This window comes from Rhinolophus sinicus, linkage group LG13, assembly GCF_036562045.2.
Source record: "Rhinolophus sinicus isolate RSC01 linkage group LG13, ASM3656204v1, whole genome shotgun sequence".
Classification (NCBI taxonomy): Eukaryota; Metazoa; Chordata; class Mammalia; order Chiroptera; family Rhinolophidae; genus Rhinolophus; species Rhinolophus sinicus.
In genome coordinates, this window is record NC_133762.1 from 61,293,021 (window position 1) to 61,316,977 (window position 23,957).

Below are 23,957 nucleotides of genomic sequence, written 5' to 3' on the forward strand. Positions count from 1 at the left end.
TGCCCAAGAAGGTGGTGTGCCAGCTGGAGGCTCGAGTCTCCCAGGGAGACCGCGCCTCCCATTCCCGGTGTCGCTCCTCATGGGCCTCCCGAAGCTGGGCTCTCACATGAACAAACCGCTCCACCATGCTTCGGTAGGTTTTGGCTGGCACCGTACCCTGCCCACTGCGCCATTTCTCGTGCAGGGAGGCCTGCAGGGTCTCTGGTCCCGCTCCCCACATAACGCAGGATATGTTGAGGCCAAAAAGGAACACCCACGGAGCCATAGGTAGGGGAGTCATACCACTACGGTCTCACTGGAGGCTGGGTTCACTGGACGTGCGACCTGCTGTCCGTTTTGTCTGCAACCCACCGACGACTCTCTTTCACTCTCCTCCGTAGCCGCAGCAGTTATATTAGCGGCTAATTGGCTAACTGGCTACAGCTGACGGCCAATCAGCCACAGCTGACGGCCATCTACTACCCGAGCCAGCACTCCTCCACGTGAGGCTGAGAGCCTGTAAACTACTTTCTGGGGCTCTGTCCCCACACCATCCCATCACAGTTGATGGCCATTTACTACCTGAGCCAGCACCTGTCTATGTGAGGCCAAGAGCCTGGAAACTGCTTTCTGGGGCTCTGTCCCCACAACTTTGTTACTCCTTTCCTATAAATAAAAATGCACATGGGACAGAGCCCAGAAAGTAGTTTCCAGGCTCTTGGCCTCACATAGACAGGTGCTAGCTCAGGTAGTAAATGGCCATCAATGTGATTGGATGGCCATCAGCTGTGGCTAGTTGTCCATCAGCTGTAACCAGTGAGCCATTGGCCACTAATATAACTGCTGTGGCTACGCTAGCAGGAAAATGGAGGCTAGCAAGAGGATGGTGGCTGAGCTGACAAGCGGATTGCAGAGAGGAGGATGCCGCCAGCGAGAATATAGTGGTATGTCTCCCCTACTTATGGCTCCGTGGGTGTTCCTTTTTGGCCTCACCATATCCTGCGTTCTCTTGTGGGGAGTGGGATAAGAGACCCCGCATGCCTCCCCGCACGACAGCACACCAAGAAGACACAACAGGTGTCCAGGGTTTGGCTCAGCAGGTGTACTGTCCTGTCTTCTAGGGCCACTGAGGTGTCATGTCTTGTGCTCTGCAGACCCTGTAGGGTGCAGGATTGGGGATTGGGCTGTGCCTGCACTGAAATATGGTTACTGTCCTTTCCACCCTGAAAAGGTATGACTCTTGTGATTCTGTGGGTAGTGGAAAGCTGTCCCATTCATTTTACTGTCATTCCTCTGCCCCTGTTTCTGTCCTGACTTGCCACATGGACACTCTTTTCTAGAGTAGCATTTCTCCCTATTGGAAGGAGGGACACAATAGGTTTCTGGACTGTTTTGTTGTTGTTTTTGTTGTTGTTGTTTGTTTTGAGAGCATTGGGGAATATTATGAAAAGAACATTGGACAACTCATTACTCTAAGGAGAGTGGTGACTGGCTGGCAACAATGGAGAAGTGGGGTCAGCATCAAGGACAGGGTGGAACTCCAGACATGGACTAGGGGTCAACTAAGAAGGGGAGGTGGAAGGAAGGAAAATCAAGCCTGGGAACCAGAAACACATGCTGGTTGCTAAATCTTCATGTGTGCCAATGAGCGGGCTGAATCCAGGAAGTGACAATGGGTGTGGACAAAGGGGCCAGGGCTCTCCTTTTGCTGAGTCTGAGGGGGTCTCATAATTCAGGGGGGCATGCCAGAGCTCCCCTCTTGAGTTTTCTGCACCTGGTTTTCCCACAATTTCCCCCTTATCACGTGGCATGAAAATCCCTCATCTAATACCCCTCAAGGGGGAAAAAGGAGGATTCTTCCCCAACCACAGATATCAGCTAGCAGCCTCCCTATAAATAGAAACCAGAATGAGATACAAGAGCCTTTATTCATTGGTCCCTCATTCACCCTTTCAGCAACTCTCTATTGAGAGGCTTTCTCCATGTTTGTAGTTCACCCCTTGTGAACACTGGCAAGTTTGCTCATGGATTCTCTTGTTTTCCCTCTGCTGACTTAAACACTTTGCCCTTCTCTTCAGGACGTCCCATGAACTCTGTCATATGGTGAGAGTTCTTTGGGCCAGATCCTGTCAATGCCTGTTATGCCAGGGTGATTAGTAATAGTGCCTTTGATTACCTCAAAACGTCCCACTGGGGTGAGAAATTATATAGTCAACCTGCATATTGTCAGCTGCCTTAAATGTCACGCTGTCACTTCATATTCTGCATATCCCATGTGGAACTGAGCATCCTCCTCCTGGAAACTCATCCCACATTCCCAGGATGGACCTAGGCTGTGGACCAGCTGTTTGGGGCATGAAGGAAAGAAATGTGGTGGCACTTGAGTTTAAGGAGCATGATTTCTGTTGGGGTGAGGCCCAAGACACATTTGCAGTGAAATGCTCCTTGTTTTCCTGGCCTGGCCTTGTCTCACTGGGCCCTATCCCTTTCTCTCCAACTGGCCCATTCTGATTGCTTCCCTCTGACCCCATATCCTGTCCTGGCTGCTGCCCATTTCTCCACCCCCTGTCTGTCTCCTGCCTGCCAGGATTCTGCATAGAGTCAGTGTGTTGTCTTCTCTACCTGAGAGTTCCCAGCTGCTCTGTGCAGACGTGGACTGGTAAGGGGGAAGAAGGAAGTGCAAGAGATTATTAAGGTTTAGAGAGTTCTCATGAATTCTTAAGCTAAAATCCATGCCTGCCTGTGCCCCAGACTTTAGACCCACATGAAGCCTGAGCCTCTGAAGCTGTATCTGAGGTCTGTGCCCTCCCGTATATACCCCCCAGTCCAGTGGGATGGGGTCCTAGAGTGAGCAAGGTGGAAAGTGACCTTCCTGTCTCTAGAGCAGTATATTGTTGAATTATTGGAAGTTTTTATTTCTTTGCATAAGAGAAATTTTTTAAAAGCTAGATTTTGTATTATATAAACAAAGCAAAATATGTTTGAAGAAATTTAAACATCATGTAGAGTTTAGAGTGGAAAGTCCGTTTCCCAGCCTATCTTCCTTAGTTGCTTGCTGCCCCCAGAGAATACGATAACTGCTGTTAACTATTCCCTGTGTTCTTCCAGACATTTTCTGTGTGCATAAAAGTGTGTCCATCCATGCAAAATATACTCTGACCTTCTTAAAGTGCATCTCAGTGGCATGCATGGGCCCAGAGGTTGCTTTAAAGGCCCACCCCACAAATTTCCCATTTTCTTTCCAGCTGCCTCCTGTGCTGTCCCGCCCAAGTATGTGAATGGCTCTAAATGGTACGGTCGTAGGAGCCGGCCTGAGCTGTGCAGTTCTGCGACTGGAGACAAATGTTTAGCAGAACAGCAAGCCAAGGCCACTGTGAGACACCAACTTCGGCGCTCTGTATCTTTGGAAAGTGTGGAGGTAGGTCGGGTCCCCTCTTCCCAACCCTGGGTTGCCCAGCATTAGGGAAATAACGTTTCACTTAGTCACTGCTCACTACAGGAAGATGTGAAGGGAGAAATAAGCATTCCTGGCATTTCATTGCCAGAAGTGTGGGTGCACTGTGGAGAATAACACAACATTCTAAAGTGTCTCCAAGTCTACTTGTCTGCAGGGAAATTCTGGCCACAGAGCATACTCCTTGAGACATTGGGGTGGTGGAGAGTTTGTACACAAATCACTTGTTCCTCTCCCTGCCCTGCTCACCACCTCCACCTTTCCCTGGCACTGCAAGAAGGAGCATGACTTCTGTTGGGGTGAGGTGTGAAGTGGTAATTGGCCGAGGATAGAAAAAGGAAGGTACCTTTCTGATGCAGCTGCAAGGTTAGAAATTTGGATTACCAAGCCCACCATCCCACCTGCCTTGAACACTTAGAATATCCCAAGCTACACATATACAACTTGGTGAGCCTATGCCAGATCTTCCGAGGCTTTGGGTGTTGACTCTACCCCCCAGTTTCCCTGAGCTATTCAGTGCAGCTCAGGGACTGACCCAGGAGATGGGCTGCTAGAGCCCTGCAACCTTCATGCCAAGAAGGATCATGCCACGGGCAGAGCCACAGCCTGTGAGTTAATTGTGGACTTCTTAGACCTATTTTCAAGGATTCCAGAAGTTTTGTGGTTCCTGCCCTCAATGACACCTCTGTCAGATGGAGCGATATGGGGACTTATCTTTAATATGATAGCCCTGAACCCCCAAATTAATTTATGTGTTCAACATTTATTGAGGCAAAAAAGAAAACAAATATGTATCTAGATCCTAAATCTTGTCTCAGTGATGTGCTTACACCTGGGCAACACCAACATGTCCAGGACATTCGCTTTTTCATTCTTTTTAACTTGGCCCTTAGGGATGGAGGGCTGAGTTGGTCCATCTTTGTGGTACTCTGCTTCTTAAAAATATCTTTGATCCCCAGAACTAGAACACAGGGAACACTACTTTTAGGGTTGTAAGTTGAGTTGAATGCATTAGAAAAATGGGATATACCAACTACTCCTACATCCCTGCCCTCAGCTCAGTGCTGGCTCTAAGGAGTACTGAGTCTTGGTCAACCGACACATTCTAAACTTGGTCATGGGGCACACAGCACCTCTCAGAAGCATATTTTGACTTTGTGGCCAGCTGCCTTGGTCACAAAAACATGAGGTGTTTACTTGAGTCAGGCATTTCTTGATGCCCTGCCTCCTTCAAGAAGCAGCTTACCAAGGTGGCAGGTACTTGCTATGCACTGTGATGTCCCAGGAGCCCCCAGAGGTACAGAGAGACCTGTTCTTCCTCCGATTGTTTGCAGAACTGATATAGGTGATAAAGGACGGGGTGCAGAGAAGTGAGGATCTTCAGACCTCAAGTTGAGATCATATCCTGTGAGGAAATGTTTAAGCTCCAGGGCCACTCTTCCTGAAGAGGTGCTGGTTTGGGGAGCTTTTTTCTGTTCTGTTATAGTGGGATTCCTTGACTGTATTTTCATTATGAACTACTGCTGGGGTGCAAAGGCTGCCTTGCAGGGGTGAGGTTTTCTTTGGAGACGTTGCATCTCATGAGGTTGTTGGTTCTCTTCCTCAGTCGGCCCTACCTGTCCCCAAGACATACCATCCACTTGTTGCTTGTGCTCTGTCCACTCTCACATCCTCTGGGGTGATTTGTGTCCTTCTCTTTTCATTTTTCTGCAGAGTCTCAAGTCAGATGAAGAAGCCGAAAGTGCTAAAGAATCTCTGAATAAGTTGTTTGAAACACAAGGTAAAGCCACGGCCTCATGCTTGGTGCTGCCTTTCAGCAGTGCTTTGAAAGCTTCAGGAGCTGGGTCATTGGACAGTGAGCCAGCCAAGTGTAATTTCTTGGGAAGTGGTGTATCTTGTGGGCCCCTTCTCCAGGGTGGTCACAGATGTGAGGCTGTCACTTGGTTCTTAGCATCCCCTGAGGTCAGACCCTTGGGCAGAGGCCACTGGCTAAGGGAACAGTATGGTTCTGCCACATTTCACGTCTGGCATGACCAGCATGACCCCAGCTGGCAGGTGTGGCCCTGGGGTCTCAGGCCTGTTGCTCCCTGGTTGGGCCCTGCACCCCCGTCCTGATGCACAGATCTGGGTGCAGCCTCTTCGTTGCTATGGGTGCATAGTCTCAGCATCCACCAGCGGCCCTGTCTGTGACCCGAATAGAGTGCAAGACATGACTTTGGTCCTGAGGAGCCTACAGTAACAACTGAAAGGCAGCAATGGGTGTACTTCAGCATGTGATGTGTGACAGGACAGAAAGTACAGGAACTTGGCTTGGAGAGACGGAGACCAGAGTTCACCTTGAATTTCTGCTGCAGTGAAAAATTAGCAGCTGGAACTGAGCATCCTCTAGATTGTGGTCCTCAAGTACAGGGTCGTTGTTTGTTCAACATTTACCTCAGTAGACGTCAGGGGAACTGAGCTGAGTATCTGCCCGTGCTGCTAGACAAAGCAGAGAGACCCCTTTGTGTTAGGAAGAGCAGCCAAGCCACCACATCTTAATTTGCTTGGATTCAGAGTCTCAGGAAGGGCTCTTGGAGCAGATTATTCACAGAGTGATTTGGTGCTTGCTCTCTGCCTAGGGAGCAGGCTGGCTTTTTCCCAACCTTAAATAGTAACTTTTCCATCTAGATTAAAACCAGCAGTAGTGCACTAACACTCATGTCAAACCTCAAAGGATTTTTTTTACGTCCTCTGCCAGCCATGAGAAATAAACCCCAATAACAGAATTGCTTTTAAATTGTTCTGGAAATTTCAGGCATTTTTAAGTTGGAAGCAATCTCAGAGGTGGCCCTTTCCCGTCTGACCCTTTCCTGGCATTTTCCTCAGCCCATCCTATAACAGTATTTGTGAACATGCAGGCCTGGCTTTCCTTGAGGAAAGTGGCTTTCAGGTTATTAGCTGGATTATCAAAATAATTAATACCAGGGTGGCTCATCTACAGGAAAGGTCCAAACCACTGACATGGAACTCGAGTTGCTCAAGTCTGAGTTAGGCAGAAGCGGCCCTCGTTCTGTGTTGGGCCGGTTGTGGAGGTAAATGTGTGGTTTGAAGCATGGCTCTTCCATGGGTAGCTCCTCATGGGCACCCCCAACATATGTCCTCTTCCACAAGTTGTTTCTCTGGCAGAGATTCAGAAATACCAGGAAGCCACCTGGCTAAAAGAGAAAAGTTATGAAATCTGGCCGTTTGTCACCCAAACCCACTGATGAGTCTTTGCATTTCAAAAGCACATGCGTCTCCTGATGTGAGGTGATGTGGAGTACACAGTTCCATCTGTAGAATGTTTTTGCCAAGAAAAAACTGAGCCTGAATCCAAATTACAAACTAGCCTTTGATGTTAACTTCATGTTTATAGGAATTATTAAGGATGGAGGGACAAGTTACATGATACCATGAGGAAGCAGACAAATCCAGATGGGGGACATTCTATAGAACAACTACCGATCCCATTTCTTAAACAAGGCAGTGCTAGGGGTTGGGGGGCAGGGGAGGTGCTCATGATTGAAAGACTTAAGAGAATAACCAAACGCACTGTGGGGATGCTGTTTGGGTATTGATTCAAACAAGTCAATTGTAAGAAAATTTTTGAGACAGTTGGGAAATTGTTGATTTTGGCATTATGATTGTGATAGTGGCATTATGGTTATATAAGAAAATGTCAAAATATTTCAAAAATACATATTAAATATGTAAAGATAAAAACATGAGATCTGGGGTTTACTTTTAAACACTTCAGCAATAGCAGAAAGGGGCAGCATGGCAAAGTCTTAATCACTAACAAGCCTGCGTGACAGGTGCACTGGGGTTCACTGGACTGTACTCTTCACTTTTGGTAGGTTTGCAAAGTTTCTAAAAATTAATTGTTTTGTGCTGTCAATGGTGTGACTTTAGTAGATTCCCTTCAAAAAAAGCTTTTCCCACGTAGAGCAGCGATTGCCACCCCACCCCCGAGATTTTTTCATGAAAATTTGCAAACACAGAATGAACTTGAAACAATTGTACTATGAACACCCATGTACCCACCACCTAGATTCCACTTTTGATGCTTGGCTACTCACCTGTGTCCATCTGTCCGTCCATCTGATTTCAGGGTAAATTACCAGCAGGTGTGTTGCTTCCACCTGGAGCACTGGGTTTACCTGTCACTCCCTCTGCTTCAGGCCAGCTGCCAACCTGGGGTTCCGAGGTCTTTGGGAGCCCCCAGAAGTCCTGCAGCCCCTTGTTTGACACCCCTGAGAGCCAGGTCCGGGGCATCTGGGAAGAGCTGGGCGTTGGCAGCAGTGGTCACCTCAATGAACAGGAGCTGGCTCTGGTCTGCCAGAGCATTGGGCTCCAGGGACTCAAGAAAGAGGTAAAAGGGGCCAGGACAGACCACCCTCAATGACTGGTTCTTTGTGATGGTCATGGTTGATGTTGCATCTGGAAAACCCCTTCACCATTCAGACACTGATTAAGTTGTATCACTCTTTGGTCTAAAATCCTCACAGTGGTTCTTCTGAAGTTTACACTTTCAAGGGTCCATCTCTGACCAGGTGTGGCCCCAGACTCCCCAACTTCTAAGCACCTTCACTTAGGATTCTTACTCCACCTATAACACCCTTTCCCCCTATCTGTGCAGCCCTGTTCTACTGCCCAGCCCAAACACGATGCCCTTGGAGCTTGGCCACATTTCTGGCAGCTGTATTTGTCGCTGGAGGCTCACAGGGATGTCCAAGAGAGGACTCAATCCAGAACAGCAGTGACTGGGTTCTTGTCTCTGCCCAAGAAAGAATTCAAGAGCAAGACAGATGGAGGAAAGCAAAAGCTATTTATTGAAAATGGAAGTACACACCTGAGAGGAAAGTGTGGGTGAAGTCAGAGAACGAAACGCAGAGGAAGTCATGATCAGGAGTTTTTATCCCTCCCACGGTGGGAATTGGCAACATCCCATTGTGGTTCATTCATCTTCTCTACCTGGGCGGGACCCTCCATTTCTCATTTTCTTCCTTATGTATTTTGTTCCTTTGGAACTGTCATGGCATCAGATGAATGATGGGAGCTGTAGTAACCATAATGCAAATGACATTAAAATTGGCTAAAGGTAATATCCCTGGTAATGGGGATGAGCTTTGCTGGATGAAACTGTTTCTTGTTTTTCTCCAGCTGCAGGTGATGGATAGAGTCACTTGGTTTTGTAACCAGTGAGGGACCTCATGTTGTACCCTAGAGGGGATTGTCAATTTCCTAGGCTACCTATCCTGCCTCATATTCATCCTTCCTTTCCTCCTGCAGGGCCAATGGGCAGAAGAACAGGCAGTGGTGATAGGGCAGGCCTCCCCTTCCTAAAGTCCCCCTTAGCCCTGCTGCCCTTGTGAGACCCTGAACCTCTGGGGGCCCAGGCCACACTGCATATGTACATCGTCTTCCTATCATCGAGCAAGTTCCTGCCACAGTAGACACTGAATGAGTGTTTGTGGAATTTAGGGAGTTCAGGTAGCATCCATTCACAGCAGGATAGAAACTGACTATGCATGTAGATTTCACAAACCATTGCCAGGGGAGGCTAGATGTGACCCAGCAGTCTGAGTTTGGATGAGAAAAAGCAAATTGCCCTGCTTGGGAAAGGAGGGAGGGAGAGAAGGAGGATGGCTGGCCTGGTGATTGTGGCTGGCATGTAGCTGCTTGTGGGCAGAGCTTCTGAGCAGATGTGTGGTGGATTTTGTTTAGGAATTGGAAGACCTATTTAACAAACTGGATCAAGACCGAGATGGCAGAGTGAGTCTTGAGGAATTCCAGCTTGGCCTGTATAATCATGGGCCCACTTCACTTCTGGAATCTTCCACTCCTGTCAAGCTGAGCAGGTCCTGGTCTCATTACCAGGTAAGATGGGATGATTAAATATTGAATCACAGCAGTAACTGCTGTCACTCTCTGGCCTTCAGCATTTTTCACAGACCTGATCCCTCTGCCTGTGTCCTCACAGTGAACTGCCCAGCAGTTGGTCAGGGTATGTATACGTATATACATGTGTAAATGAGAGCCCGAGTGACTTAGCACCACACAGACTTTGGAGCTGATCTGGCTTGCTCCTTCATATCTGTGCATCACTGCGTGAATTGCATTCTCTGAGTCTCTAGCTCCTCATTTGTGAAATAGGTGCCTACCTCATATGGGTTTTAATGAAGCTTCTGTGGCAGTTTCTCACTATGTCTCCTCAGTGTAGGATACACTGAGTTCCAATAAGAGCACCCCTTCTCCCGTCTCTCCATCATGGTGCAGTGAGAGCAGTGTCACTGAATTGATTCTCAATCTTCCTTAGGATTACCCTCCAAGTACTCATTAACCTGTGCTCTCCCTGTCCTCTATTCCTGAATTTTGTCTCTCGTACAAATACCAGGTCTCTGCAGTTGGAGGAGAGCAAATTTTAGGGAGTTACATTGTGATTTTTGTTTGGTGAGTATTGGCCCAGTACCTGGTTTTCTCAGTGCTGGGACAGTAAGGCCACCCTCTCCCACCTCAGTGCAGTCGCTCTGGGACTCTTGCCAGTAATTCTTTGCTGATGTGCCTGACCCCATGATTTGTGGGCAGTGGTACAGGACCAGTAACTTTGTTCTCTTCCAGGCTGGGTAATCTGAGAATCAGGTTTCTGAATCTGAAGTCAGCGGAAATAGACAAAGTAGAGACTAGGAGTGCTGAGGGAAGGTGTCAGACCACATAAGTTCAGAGACCACAATGAAGTCCCATGAGTCATTCTCAGAGCCAGTGGAGGGAGGTTGCCCCCTCTGATGGGGAGCCATCCCTGTTTTCGTGTCCTGATATGGAGGCCCAGCTGCAGAGGGACCTGAACCATGGCGCAGGTCAAGGCCAGGCGGGACCCACATCTGCTTAGATGCTGGCAGCCAGAGGAATGAGACCTGCTTGCCCGGGAAGTGCCCCTAGCCAACATGGCTGTGGGATGGAGAGTGTCACATCCTGTGCTTGTGGATTGGCATGGCATAGTGGTGCTGGGCCCTCAGATGTGTGCTACAGATGGAGATTTGCCTCAGCCCCGTATGGTGGCCCCTGTTCCCAAGCTCACAGTCCTCAGAGAGGAGGCGGGTGGGAGGGAGACCAGGGTGGTCCAGGTGTATTTGGGTATCTGAGTTTCTCCATGGTGACCATATATTCTTGAGCTGCCCTCTCCTTTTCTGTAAATGGGGTAAAATACCTACTTTGTAAGGCTTTAATGTGCTCAGCACAGCTCAGTGAGCACCCAGTCCTTAAGTAACTGTTTATGGTGACATAGGGACACAGCTAAGAGCAGACAAGGGCAGGTGGCTGTTGCAGCCACAAGAAAGGCAGACTGCACAAAGGCCAGTGAGCTCCTGCGGAAGAAGTGAGTACTGTGAGGGGAGGTGGTGGGCTGGCAGGGGCTTGGCCAGTCCGGGGGAGCACCATCTGAGCAGAGCCATCAGCAAGGGACCAGCCATGGAAGTGTTCGGGGAAGGCATTTCAGGCAACAGGACATGCTTGGAATGTTGAGGAAGAGCAAGGAGGCACTGGAGCCCATGAGGAGGCATGAGAGGAGGCTGATGAGGACGGTGTCCATACAGGTATGGCAGGATCACTGGTGGCCTGCAGGAAGGGGCAGCTGCTGCTCGTTTCTGTGGCCCCAGATAGCCAATGCTTGTTCTGAAGGGCCCTGGGACAGAAAACAGCAACTGAAATAATCTTGCCCTGTGGAGTCTTACAGCACCTAAGCCTAACAGGTCAACTTTCTGGCCTGGATTTTTTTTTTGCCTTCATCTTAAAACTACCCAAGGATGCGTTTCTGTGTCCTGAGGAAATGCTTGGGCTGACCCACCTCTTCTCTTTAAGTCAATGTTGGGTTTTTTTCCACAGACTGCATTGTCTAGCCCTGGCATGTGCCTTCTTGGGCTCGTCTTTGTGAGGACAAGCACACACCGTTATTGATTCAGGGGAGAGGTGTTAAATACCTTCATGTCTCCCACTAAGTGGCGTGTGCTGACCCATCAGGCCACTTAGGCAATGACACATTCCCTGCTCAGGGCCTTGGATGGATGGTAGAAGAGGAGGTACCCAAGGTCCTTGAGAGAGGGCTGAACTGGGTGTGAGGCGCCCTCAGTTCAACACCCTGTTCTGCCACCTGCCAGTACTGTGCAATCATGGGCAAATCATGCAATGGTGCTGTGCCTTTGTTTCCTTGTCTAAGAAATGAGGCTAATACTGTGTTTCCCCGAAAATAAGACCGGGTCTTACATTGATTTTGCTACAAAAAATGCATTAGGGCTTATGTTCATGGGATGTCATCCTGAAAAATCATGCTAGGGCTTATTTTCCGGTTATGTCTTATTTTCGAGGAACATGGTCGTAACCGTGTGAATTGTTTTTATCAGGCTTCAATGAGACCGCGAAGGGCCGTGCACAGGTTGGTGTGGTCAGAAAATGTTCAAGATGAACAGACATGCTTCAAGAGGCCAGTGTGCTCACAGGCAACTCCCTGTTCCCCATTCACAGGTCCCGGAGGAGGGTGAGTGCCATACCACCACGACGTCATCCCTTGTGTCCATGTGCTCAGGCCCACGCCTCTTCTGCAGCATTGACAATGGCACTGGCTTTGCCTTTCCTGAGCAGCTCATTGCCCTGTGGGCCCAGGAGGGGATTCAGAACGGCAGAGAGGTCTTACAGGTTTGGAACTGGTTACTCACAGCTGCCTTAGTGGAAGGCGTCTAGGCTGTGTGGTGATGCTGGGCAGGGGACCTAGGGGGCCGTCTGCCCACAGAAGAGGCTAGACAGAGCACTCCACAAACACATCAGGTATGCACTCTGTGCAGAGAACCCAACGTAGTGAAGTTGGAATCACTTTTTCTCTTTTTATTTTTGCTGTTAAAATACAGGAAATTTTCACTTAAAAGATAATAAATAAAAACAAGAAACAACATCCTGAAATGAATCCATTTGAATGTAAGTTTGAGTATGTTAGGCGTTTAACCCAGTGCATTTCAGCCTTGGAGATGTTCTGTTTTCTTGTATGAGGGAAGTCAGTCCCACAGATGAGGTAGTGCAGATGTCTCCTTCCTTGTGGTGGAGATGTCTTACTGGATGTCACTGTCACCGGAAGTCTGAGCATTTCCACGCAGAGCCTCCTACCCAGCTGGTTGAGCTCTTCTCCCCGCATAACCCCCACTCACCTCCGGCCGTTTCCTACTAGCTCGGGCATGGGGAGGCTCACTCCCTGCTGCCTCCTCCTCAGCTCCTTCATGCTCTTCCAGGGGCCAGTTCAGGAGGCTGTCCTTAGATGGGTCTAGGCCTCTTCCTGGGGGCCGGGTATATCTCCCCCAGGGCCACAGGGCCACAGGGCCAGACCCTGGGGCTCAGAGGGAACTCTGCCCTGGGGTGGAAAAGTGGTGTACAGGGGCCAGGTGAGGTGAGGGAAGAATGCTGGCAGGAAGTGTGGTGATTATTTTCATTTCCAAATTTCACTTCCCATTGTAAAAAAAAAAAAAAAAAAAAAAAAAGCGTCAACCATACAGAAATGTATAAGATAATAAAGACTACCCCCTCTTCGCTCCTATTCTCCAAGGGTGGCGACAGCTAATGGCTTAGTGGGTATTCTGCAGAGCTTTCCCCTGACACAAAAAAGAAATATATATTTAGACATTCCAGTTTTTAACTTTTTTTTTTTTTTTTTGTAAAATTGGTATCATCCTATGTATCTTGCTAATTTGTGTTACCTTTTCCCTATTGTTGAACATGTAGATTTTTTTCCTATTACAAATCTTGGCATTTAAAAGCCACCTATATCCTGCTGCTCCAATGCTGGTATTTCTATAGGCTTCCTGAAGTTACACATTTTTACTCTTGATAGGTTCTGTCATATTGCTTCCAAAAATGTCCTTATTAGCACAAACCAACAATATATGAAGGGGTCCAAAGATAGCCTTTAAAACAGTCTGCTTGGCTCCTTGGGCCAGACCCTCCTGGACCTAAACTCAGCCATTGCTGAGTCTGGCCACCCAGCAGCCTTGGGTAGAACCCAGGGAGTAAGCCCAGACCTGGAGCTGGCCCCCGAAACTGAGACTGAGCCCAGATCACAGAAATTGGCCCCCAATGAGGGCAAAGTGTGAAAGGGCTCACAGTTTTGAGATTCTCCCTGAAACCCATTTGTGACTCCCTGGAATTTGGAGGTGGACTGGCTGCCATCATAGTCTGACCAGTGTGACCAGTGGTGAGTCTCAACCTTGCCTCTGACATTTCAGAACTTATTCTTTTTTTTTTTTTCCACTGGGGAATGTTGGGGAACAGTGTGTTTTCCCACTGCCCATCAGCTCCAAGTCAAGTCATTGTCCTTTAGTCTAGTTGTGGAGGGCGCAGCTCAGCTCCAAGTCCAGTCGCTGTTTTCAATCTTCAGTTGCAGGGGGCACAGCCCACCATCCCATGTAGGAATGGAACCGGCAACCTTGTTGAGATCTCGCACTCTAACCAACTGAGTCAACTGGCCGCCCCTCCAGCAGCTCTGCAGCAGCTCGTTGTCTTCAATCTAGTTGTGGGGGGCACAGCTCACTGGCCCATGTGGGAATCGAACCAGCAACCCTGTTGTTCAGAGCTCGTGCTCTAACCAACTGAGCCATCCAGCTGCCCCAGAACTTTTTTTACTGCTTTCCTGTTATCAGAGAATATTTCCCTTTAGCAATTTATAATTTACCAGTTACATTCAGGATTTGATTTCATTTTATTGAAAATCAGTGATGTTTATTGAACTCCTCAGCACCTGGGCACCAAGCAAGGACCTGTCAAGTGTGTGACTTTATTTATTTCTCACACAGTCCTGAAGATGTTTCTGTCTCACTTGACAGGTGGAGTGGCTACCTGAGGACACATGGCCAGGGCAGGGGCACTGGCGAGTTGGGCAGGTGGTCTGGGTGTCCTGGTTCACCAAGTCAAGGCCCTTCCTGCCTGTGACTCTGAATAACTGCTTATCTGTGTCATTGACGGTCAAGACCACGGGCCTCTGGCCCTGCCAAGAACAATAAGCACATGTGCCTGAAAAAGGCCTTCCCCTTGGGAAGGAGGTACCTGATGGGCAAGCCCTCAGCCTGAATATGTTGGCATCACACACCCAACTTCTTAAGCTCTCTGGCCGTTTCAGGGTGCTGAAATGGTGTGTGAGAGTGCCTGTGGAAGCAATGCTCGTTCTGGTGCAGCTTTGTGAGGAGGCCCTGGATCGGTTATCTGTCCCTCCTCGACAAATCACCACTAAATTATGCCTTAAAACACAATCAGTATTTCTTGTCTTATGCAGTTTCTGTGGGTCAGGAATTTGGTAGCTGTGTAGCTGGAAGCTGTACAGCCCGGGGTCCCTCATGAGGTTTGTCAGATGTCGGCCAGTGCTGCAGGCTTCTAAAGGCCTGACTGGGCTGAGCATCTGCTTCCAGGTTGGCAAATTGATGCTCACTGTAGGCGGGAGGCCTGTTCCTTGCCATGTGGGCCTCTACCTAGGGCTGCTTGAGTGTCCTCACAACATGGCATCTGGCTTTCCTGGTGTGCGATCCAAGAGAGAATAGGAGGAGGTCACCTGTCTTCCATGCACAAGCGTTGGAGGTCACATGCCATTACTTCCTCTATATCCTGTGGGTAATACAGATCAGCCCTATGCAGTGTGGGAGGGCACAGAGACATGGAAGCCAGGAGGTGAGGAGCACTGGGGCCATTGTAGAAGCTGGCTCCCACCCATGCCATTCAGTTTTTGATGACTCCTTTCTTGATTGTACTCTATCTTGTGAGATTATTGCTAGGAAGTTTGCCCTTGTGGAAAATGACAGCTTGAGCTTCCCTAATTACTGTCTTAATGCCATTTCTCTTCATAAGCACTTTGGGAAGTGGGGAAGCAGTGGAAATTCAAGTCTCCATTTTATAAGTTTAAAAAAACAGGGATCATCCCTCATTCCCACATGTGAGCTGGGAATGCTGTGGCTCTTTCTCTGTTGGCCCTGATGGGGGTGCCAGTCTGGACTTGTGTGTTAATATCATAGAAGAAAGCAAGAGTCAAGAATACTCAAAGCTAACAATGCAAATGTGGCAAACCGTTAGTTATTGGTTAGTCAAGCAGAGGGGCATATAGGACAGGGGCATATAGGTGTTCTTTCTTCTTTTTTAAATTTTTACTGTGGTACAATACATAAAACAAAAATTTTTCTTTTTCAAAATCCTGAGAGGAACAGAATGCTCCATTCTCTGGAATGCTTAGCCATTGCTCATCTCTTGCTGATAGATCATTTTTCCATGAACAAAGTGACCAATCCATATATATGAAATATATTTCACAGCAACATACCAGTCAGGATTCTGTTAGTTTGAAATGACTAAAACCCAACTCAGAATGGCTTAAAGCAGAGAGGAGGCTGTTAGGGCCGGGGAAGAGAAGGACATCAGGCATTGGGACTCGTGGGCTCCAGCCTGTTGTCAGGACTCCCTTCTATTTCTTTGCTTACTTCTTGGTAGTGTTGGCCTCAGATTCAGTCTCCTCATGTAGCTCCCTAAGACCTGCAGGCCCCTATACAACTGATTTCACAGGGGAAAAGACCTCTCTTCCCCAGCCTCCTATCAGTCTCCTTGAAGTTCTTTAACACATGCCCCCTCTTCTGTGATAGTCAATTTGTCTAGGGAGGGAAACTCTGTCCAGCTTGGGCCATACCCACCCCTGAGGCAGGGATGGTGAAGAGGGGAGAACTCAGTGTTGACATGAATGGGTGAGGTTGGGTGGGGCACTGGAGTTACATGGGTGGGGACGGGGCAGAGACTGCAGACAGAAAAGTGGCAGGTGCTGCCTACAGGACAGCATGGATCACACAGCCTGGACTGTCTCTAGGAGAACCAGGACTTGTTTGGAGAAGCCACTCATCCTGTCCTTCCTAACGGCCTTGCTATTTCCAGAGCCTTGACTTCAGTTTGGATGAGAAGGTGAACCTTTTGGAGCTGACCTGGGCCCTTGAGAATGAGCTCATGATGGTCAGCAGTACCACTCAGCAGGCGGCCTTGGCCTGCTACCGCCAGGAGCTACGCTTCCTCCAGTAAGAGCGCTGATGTGGTTGGGATGGGCATGGGGAGTGAGCTGGCTGGACTGGCCTGGAAGGGAGTCTGAGGAAAGGGGCGCTCTGCCCTCATCTACCCCAAATGGCCAGTGCTGGGATTGGGGGTGGGGGGTCTACACCACCTTTTCTACTGGCTTTCCTTTAGCTGGCACTCCCAGTGAGACAGGAAAAGAGCTGAGCAGTGGGAGCAGGATGAAGGCTCCCTGTGCCTCGAGTTCCATCCATTTGTGTGGTTTGAGTGGGGCCCAGGGAACTGTTCAGTGGCTGCTGTTTGGGCTTTTGTGGCCACAATTTAAGGGTTACTGGCCTTCCCTCCCACTTGGTGAGAAGCTTAGAAATCTATGTAAAGATCCTTCCTTAGTTCCTTTTAGCAAGATTCCAAAGAGAAGGATTTGAACTTGATACTCATCCTGCTGATGCTGGAGCTCCAGGCAGAGGTAGAAACCCTCCAGTCTGTGGGATGTATTTCTAAGAACAGCCAGAGGGCTCCTGGTGTCTGTCCCGCTCAAGCTGAGTGTTTTATATGTGTCTGTGATCAGTGAGACAGAAAGATGTTTTGAGAGAGGGCTAGTGAATGACTTTGGAGCCTATTGGCTCAGCAGAAAGGAGCCTGATGTAGTAGAAGAAACCCAGAGCCTGAAACCTGAGCTAGAGAGGAAAAAGAAGTATTTTTCAGACGTGGTCATCAAGCACAAAGTGACACTTGGGCTAAGAATACATGCCACTTTAATTGGGTTCAGCTTTGGTTTAACTGAGTATTCAAGCCATTCATCTGCTTGGCAGATTAGCACAAAGATTATTTCTGTATTTTTATTGATGTTCCGAAGATGCAGAAAAGGTTGGTAGAAATCACAATCTCCATCCTTAAGACTTTGTATCTCACTAGGTGCTGACAGATGAGCTTTCAGACCTCAAGCAGCTCTGCAAATAGGACCAGAAAAAGACTGTGCCTTGAGAGAGGGGAGAGGGGAAAGCTCACTGCACCTTCAGTAGGAGAAATGGTCACGTAGAATAGTGAGTGCTAAAGTTGATTTGAAAGTGTCCAGGGGATCCTGGGGTGACTGGACAGAGCCTGGGCCACACACAGAGCTGGCCTTCTGCTCTGGGTGATTCACCTTGTACTCACTCAGATGCCAGGCTGCAGGTGTCAGGGCTGTGATGAGGCAGGATATTGGATGGTCAGTCATCTCCCTTCATGTGTCCAGTCCTGGATTAGGTGCTGGGGAACCTTGGGGTTCAAGTCCCAGCTGGAGACTAGAGGCTGCCCAGATAAATTCTCACCTCTTCTGGGTCTATCTGGAGGTATGGCACACTGTAAGCCTCTAGGCTTAGCTTCCTTGGTTCAGAAACCTAGAAGCTTTCCTTAGCAAGTTGTTTAACCTTTCTCTCAGTATGTACATCTGCAAAATAGGCATAGTAATTGTAGAAACTGCCTTAGGAGGTGGTTGGTGGTAGCGTGAGTTTAGAGCACAGCACTGGCCCATGCCCCGCACCCAGCAGATGCTGGCCCTTTTTATCATTTAGGCAGACATAGGGCTCGCTGGGCCCAGAGTGTGTGGTCCATTAATCCTGTCTCCTCCCTGCATACGACAGGGGGCAAGTGGAGCAGATGGTAAGGGAGCGAGACAAGGCAAGGAAGGATCTGGAGAAAGCTGAGAAGAGGAACCTGGAATTTGTGAAAGAGATGGACGACTGCCACTGCGCCCTGGAGCAGCTCACGGAGAAGAAGATCAAGTAGGTCCTGCCAGTATTGCCCGAGCCCAGAGCTATGGCGCCTTGGCACCAGGGCAGCGATTCCCCAGCTCTGGCTGAGGGTTGGTAGTGGACGTGAAGCTGCCGCCATGGTCATGAACATGGTAGAGCCAAGACCCTCCTATTTCACTTGAGCTAGTAGAAATCTAGAAGACATGCTGTTGGGAATGCCCTTCGTGGAAAGAAGAGGGAAGGATGCATGTAAAAAGTGGTCTTTTTCTTTATGATGGGGCACATGGTGCAGCAGCATCCTGCTGTGCCTGCTTGTGGACTACAGGGAAAGTTCCTTTCTGCTACTCTCACTTTCCTCTGCTTCATTTATGGTGTCTGTCCCACTCAAGTTGAGTGTTTTATATGTGTCTGTGATCAGTGACACGGAAGGATGTTTTGAGAGAGGGCTAGTGAATGACTTTGGAGCCTATTGGCTCAGCAGAAAGGAGTCTGATGTAGTAGAAGGAACCCAGAGCCTGAAACCTGACTGCATTGTGCTGGATGGTGGACTGAGCAGACCCTTGGTGAGGTCTATACCACCCATTAGGCTGGTGGCTGGACAGACCAGAAGAAAGGATTTCTGACCTTTTTTATGGACACAAAACCACTTGTCCGGTTTATTAACTAAAACATGTGAGGAAATCCAGCCCCTGAGGATTTCCTAGTCTGGGCCAAGCATAGAGAGTCTTTCTCACTCCATTGTGGGGAATGGTTTATGCTAGGCTTCCCTGACAGAGCTCAGTGGTTGTTCAGCTTTCTGAGTAATTGAGAACTGATTTGCCTTAGTCATGGCATGTTAGGTTTGATTCTCTCAACTACCGCAGAATAATTTTGTGTTGTATCTTTCCTGGGGTCAGAGAATCATCATATCTGGATCTGAGAATCAGGTCCAGGGACACATGAAGGCTTTGAGGGCTGTGTGGAGTGAGTTTGAATCTTGCCTGTGAGCAATGGGGCATCATCAGTAGGTTTCTAGAAATAGCTTTTGGAAGCATTGGGTTTTTCTTATTATAGAAGTAATAAATAATACATGTTCATTGTATAAGAGAAAATGCGAGTGAAAGTAAAAATAAAAGCAGAAATCTCAGTTCCCAGAAGTTACCACTCCTAACATTTTTTATGTCCTTCCCTTCGTTTTTCCACGCACAGAATTATTTACAAAATGGTATCATATTGTATATGGTTTTCTGGTGGTCGCAGATCACCTCGTTATGTGATCACCTCTGCCATATTTTATTTAACCATTTTTCTTTGGTTAGATGTTTCAAACGTTTTTAACAACTGGAGTGATAGCAAATATGTATTTTTAGAGCTGCCCCAAAGGTTTGTAGGATGTTACATTAGCCAGATTTATCTTACTGTTTTCCCCTCGGTAGCAGCTGCCCTTCTTCTAGCTCCTTCCTTCTGGGTCTTCTTTCCTTAAAGTTTTGAGATGAAATTGAAAATCCAGCCCTGGAGGATGAGCCCCCAGTGTTCTCTTATACTTAATTTTAAACATGGCCAAACTCTTTGCTGAAGTAAGTGTTTCACTCATCTTCAGTCTAGACAGACTTGGTTTGAGAAATCATGTTAAATTTAAGTAGCTGTTTCAGTGATAAAGCTAAGATTTGGCAGTTTTTTTCTGCTGATGGAAATGGTTATTGCAAAACATTAATGCAGATCTGAGGGTGATTGTACTTCCTGCCTTTTACTCTGATTGCTTTGGGATTCATTGCAGGTTGTACTGTCTGTGTCCTTCATGAGAGAGGATTGATTTACGGTGCATTTAGTTATCAAAGGCATTTAATGGCTGCTGAGTGTGGAAGGAGGTTGAAAGGCAAAGGGACATCAGAGAGACCTACCCTGAGAGGTCATTCTCTAGCTTGCCCCAGGGGTTCCAAGGGCACACTGGCTCCTTGTGTCTGGGTGTGGTCACCTGCACCAGCCCTGAGCAGTGGTATCCACTGTCAGGCCCCAGGGGGAAGACTTAAAGGAGGACACCTGGCCTTACAGCTAAACATGCTGTTTAGCCAAAGAACAGTGACCCCATCTGTCAAGCAGGAACTATTGAGTCCAAGATAGTGTAACCAGATGCTCTGTACAGGGGGATTGCAGGGAAGGAAGAGGTTTCATTGGCTGGGAAGGTATCCCTGGAGAAGTAGGGCCAGGTGGGCCTGGGCAGCACCCTCAGGAATCCAACATGACATGTGCTGTTGTGTACCTTACAGACACCTGGAGCAGGGTTACAGAGAAAGGCTGAGTCTCCTGCGGTCAGAGGTGGAGGTGGAGCATGAGTTATTCTGGGAACAGGCCCTCAGGCAGCGGGCCTCATTAGAGAAGGACCTGGAGCACCTGCAGGCTGAAGAGGCACGCCTCCGAGAGAAGCTGACCCTGGCCCTGAAGGTAGGTGTGGAGAGGGGGTGGAGAATGGCGGAGGGGAGGGCGGGGCTTCCCACCAGAAAAGACGTTGCCTGAGGTTCCTCCTCCTACACACCACATTTTCCTATTCAAGGATTTAGTACCTCGCAGCGGACTTTAGAGGCCTTAAGGAGTTTGCCTTTCTGTGGTAGGAAAATCCCTGGGATTTCAAACAAAAGAATATTCAGCTGCCATAGAGTTAGCATATTTCTCAGCCACAGTAGAAATGGTCCTGGCTTCTGTCCTGCTGCCTTCTCTCTGGTTGTGGGTGCAGCAGAACTGGTGGAGACCTACAGGGTTCTCCCTTTCTGATCTGGGTCTGTGGACCTAGATTAAGGAGAGTAAGCAGCCACCCTGCTGCCTACCCAAGAGACCAGAGCACCTATGGGGTCAGCAAATCTAAAGCCCACCTGCTGGCCCTGGGTGCAGCCTGGGGCAGATGTGGTTTCTGGGCTTTGGTGAATGTCCCGCGACCCACACCCACCCTGCATTTGGGTCCAGTGAGGTGTCTCCTGGCCCTTCCTGTCCTCCTGCCTTCCTCTTCCTCACTGACTCAAAGCCTGCCTCCCTCAGTCTCTGTCTGCCAGAGAAGCCAGGCTCCCTAGGAGCCTCTGATATCAGTGTTTACAGGGCCTGTCTCCCCGGCCTGCCTGGGCTCTCCACTGTACTATATGTTCTCACCACTCTTTTCACTGGTTTCCCATGTGCAAAGACACTGCCTTCCTCTCCCGTGGGCATCTGACCTGTAGTGGTACAGTTTCAAATCCCTCATTTAGAAAATGTCTCAGAAGTACTTGCCACCAGCCTTTTCTTGACCTGAGCACTTGGAGTGGAGAAGAAGAGGCAATGGGGAAAGCACTGGGCATTGTTGAGGCCTCTGTGGGTTCTGTCCCTAGGCAGCTTGGATCAGCCCCCAGCACAGCCTCCTCTGCATGGTGCCAAGACAGTGAGTATCAGACACCACACTGTTTCTTCCCTGTGGGGAGCCATGGTTGCAGTTAACTTTAAAGCCTTAACAGAATGGCTCGGTTTATACTTAACCTATTTCCTCCCCCTGAAGCAATTGTCTCTGCCTGCATCTGGAGAGTGCTTGCATGCTGCTCAGGAATGTGGTGGGAGTGGCCAGTTCCCAGAACAGAAGGCTGATGCCTATCAGGGCTATTGATAAGATAATTACATTTGGGAGTTTCAGTAAATTTTGTGTCTCCTGTGTTAAAGTTAAAGATTCACTGTTAACTGGGTAATGCATTTTTGTACTTGCTAAACTGCACGTCCACAGAAGGTATAAATTCTGGGGACAGAATAAACTCAGGGTCTCCAGGAACACTGGGGTCCGCGATCGCCATCATCAAAGTGTGAGTGCCTTCTTTCATTCCCACTCCCCTTGTCAGGAACCGTTCGACTCGTGGCGGCTGGCCCGCGACACTTCCCTGATTATGAGTGCTACCAGAAATAAGCCTCTCAGAGGAGACAGACCTGCCAATAGCTTCCTCCTCCATTCCCGAAGCCTGGCAAACCGCTGGACTGTGTCTTGCAGGAAAACAGTCGATTACAGAAGGAGATTATTGAAGTTGTGGAAAAGCTTTCAGAATCAGAGAAGATGGCCCTGAAGCTGCAGAATGATCTGCAGTTTGTGTTGAAAGACAAGGCAAGTCCTTTTGCTGATTCTTAGTCTTCAGAGTGGAGCCTCTGGTGCTGGATAAAAAGTGTCAAGGTCTTGAAAAAGAATACCTAGGCAGCTGAATTTAGTTTTTTTTTTCTATTGAACTTCTAGAATGGAGAGAAAATTAGCAAGGTGTCTCTCCATCTGTTTTCCTCCACTTCGGGTCAGTGCAGGGGTGCCAATGTGCCCCATGATAACTTTCATGTTGGCTGGCCTTTTAATGACAATACCAGAGCCAGCCAGTGCCGTCAACTCTAGTGATAGGTTTCTCAGTGGTGAGGAGCAAGGAGAGATTAGAGTTTGGTGCCCACCATGAGGCCTCCCACCAACCCGCCACCTGGTTGTTGCCAATTACCTAGGGAGGAGAAGGGGAGGGGAGTTGCCACACTGGAGTACAGTCCAGGCAGAGGGTCAAGGAAGGAACATCCTGCTACCCTGAGACCTTTTAAACGGGGGTGGGAGGGGAGGGATAAGAGGTGCAGAGCCTAGTCGGAGGAGCATGACAGATGACAGCATGCATTTTACCTGGCCTAAAGTCCTAATTTTCCTTTGTGGGTCTGACTTTCAGATGGAGCCACATAGCACAGAACTCCTGGCCCAGGAGGAGCGGTTCGAGGAAGTCCTGAAAGAGTATGAGCTCAAGTGCAGGGTACGTGTCCTACCCAGCCCCTTTACCATACTGAGCCTTAGCATTTCCTTTGTCTTGGACCAGGCTGTCACTTTTGTCTTTGATGTATGGGGCCCTCACACACTCCTGCCCTGCACCCCCAGCCCACCCTGCAGCAGGGGCAGTTTTTTCCTAAGAGCTTGGCCCTCTAGAGACTGTCTGTGCCAGAAGGTTGTGGTACCTTCTCCCAGCCACGCCTGCTAAGAATGGGGTGCTGGAGTACATGAGATGGACTGGACCTACAGGTCATCAGGTTCTGTGTGGCTCAGACCTGGGTCGTGGCATGCAGGCCTCCTTCCTTCCCGTCCTGCCCAGTAGTGGCCTGGCATTCCTGTTGGGCCTCATGCCTGGCCTCCATATGAAGGGTGGTCCAGCACAGGTCAGCAGGAGCATCCTTCTCTGAGCAAAGCAAGTAGAGCCTATGATCTCAGCCTGCATTCTGATGACAGGGTCCTCCTCCAAACCTCATGTTCTGCTCGGAGGTAGGACAGGACTTGCCTCAGCACCTGTGATTGGCTCCACATGGGCTGGCAAAAATCACTAGATTGGCACCAGTTCTGAAGGCCCCTCTGTGTTTCCAGGCACTATGTAGGGCTTCTTTGTGTTTTCTGTTGTTATTTAGATTTCCTGAGCCACACCTACGAGTGTCAGTCCATTCAGCTAGGGATGCCGTAGTGCATAGCAGGGCATGGGTGGTAAACGTCAGTGGTATTGACCAAATTATACTCTTAAAATTATCAAAGACCCCAACAGATAAACATTATTGTTAGACATTAAAGGTCTATTATCAATTTACTTCTTAATGATTTCCATCCAAATTAAAGTAAGAACTGACTTTTGTTCCTACCACACATTGCTTTGGCAATACCAGAGGATAAAGGTGAGCCCGAGCTCTTCTGGAGTGTGACATGACCCACTGCTGTGCTTTTTCTTCCACTCCAAACC

The 23,957-nt window shown here is 48.7% G+C and overlaps 1 protein-coding gene across 5 annotated transcripts in view; it reads left to right on the forward strand.

Annotated features, from left to right (window-relative positions):
- The window catches only part of NINL (ninein like), a 203,708-nt gene that overhangs the window by 103,747 nt on the left and 76,004 nt on the right, over nucleotides 1–23,957 (forward strand). For all 5 annotated transcript variants that reach the window (XM_074317997.1, XM_074317996.1, XM_074317999.1 and 2 more), the window contains exons 4-13: nucleotides 3,225–3,397; nucleotides 5,147–5,213; nucleotides 7,633–7,823; nucleotides 9,179–9,331; nucleotides 11,969–12,139; nucleotides 16,385–16,521; nucleotides 18,136–18,276; nucleotides 20,493–20,667; nucleotides 22,220–22,330; nucleotides 22,914–22,994. In XM_074317997.1, coding sequence (XP_074174098.1) covers nucleotides 3,225–3,397; nucleotides 5,147–5,213; nucleotides 7,633–7,823; nucleotides 9,179–9,331; nucleotides 11,969–12,139; nucleotides 16,385–16,521; nucleotides 18,136–18,276; nucleotides 20,493–20,667; nucleotides 22,220–22,330; nucleotides 22,914–22,994 — 1,400 coding nt within the window. The remainder of the gene's footprint in view (nucleotides 1–3,224; nucleotides 3,398–5,146; nucleotides 5,214–7,632; nucleotides 7,824–9,178; nucleotides 9,332–11,968; nucleotides 12,140–16,384; nucleotides 16,522–18,135; nucleotides 18,277–20,492; nucleotides 20,668–22,219; nucleotides 22,331–22,913; nucleotides 22,995–23,957) is intronic.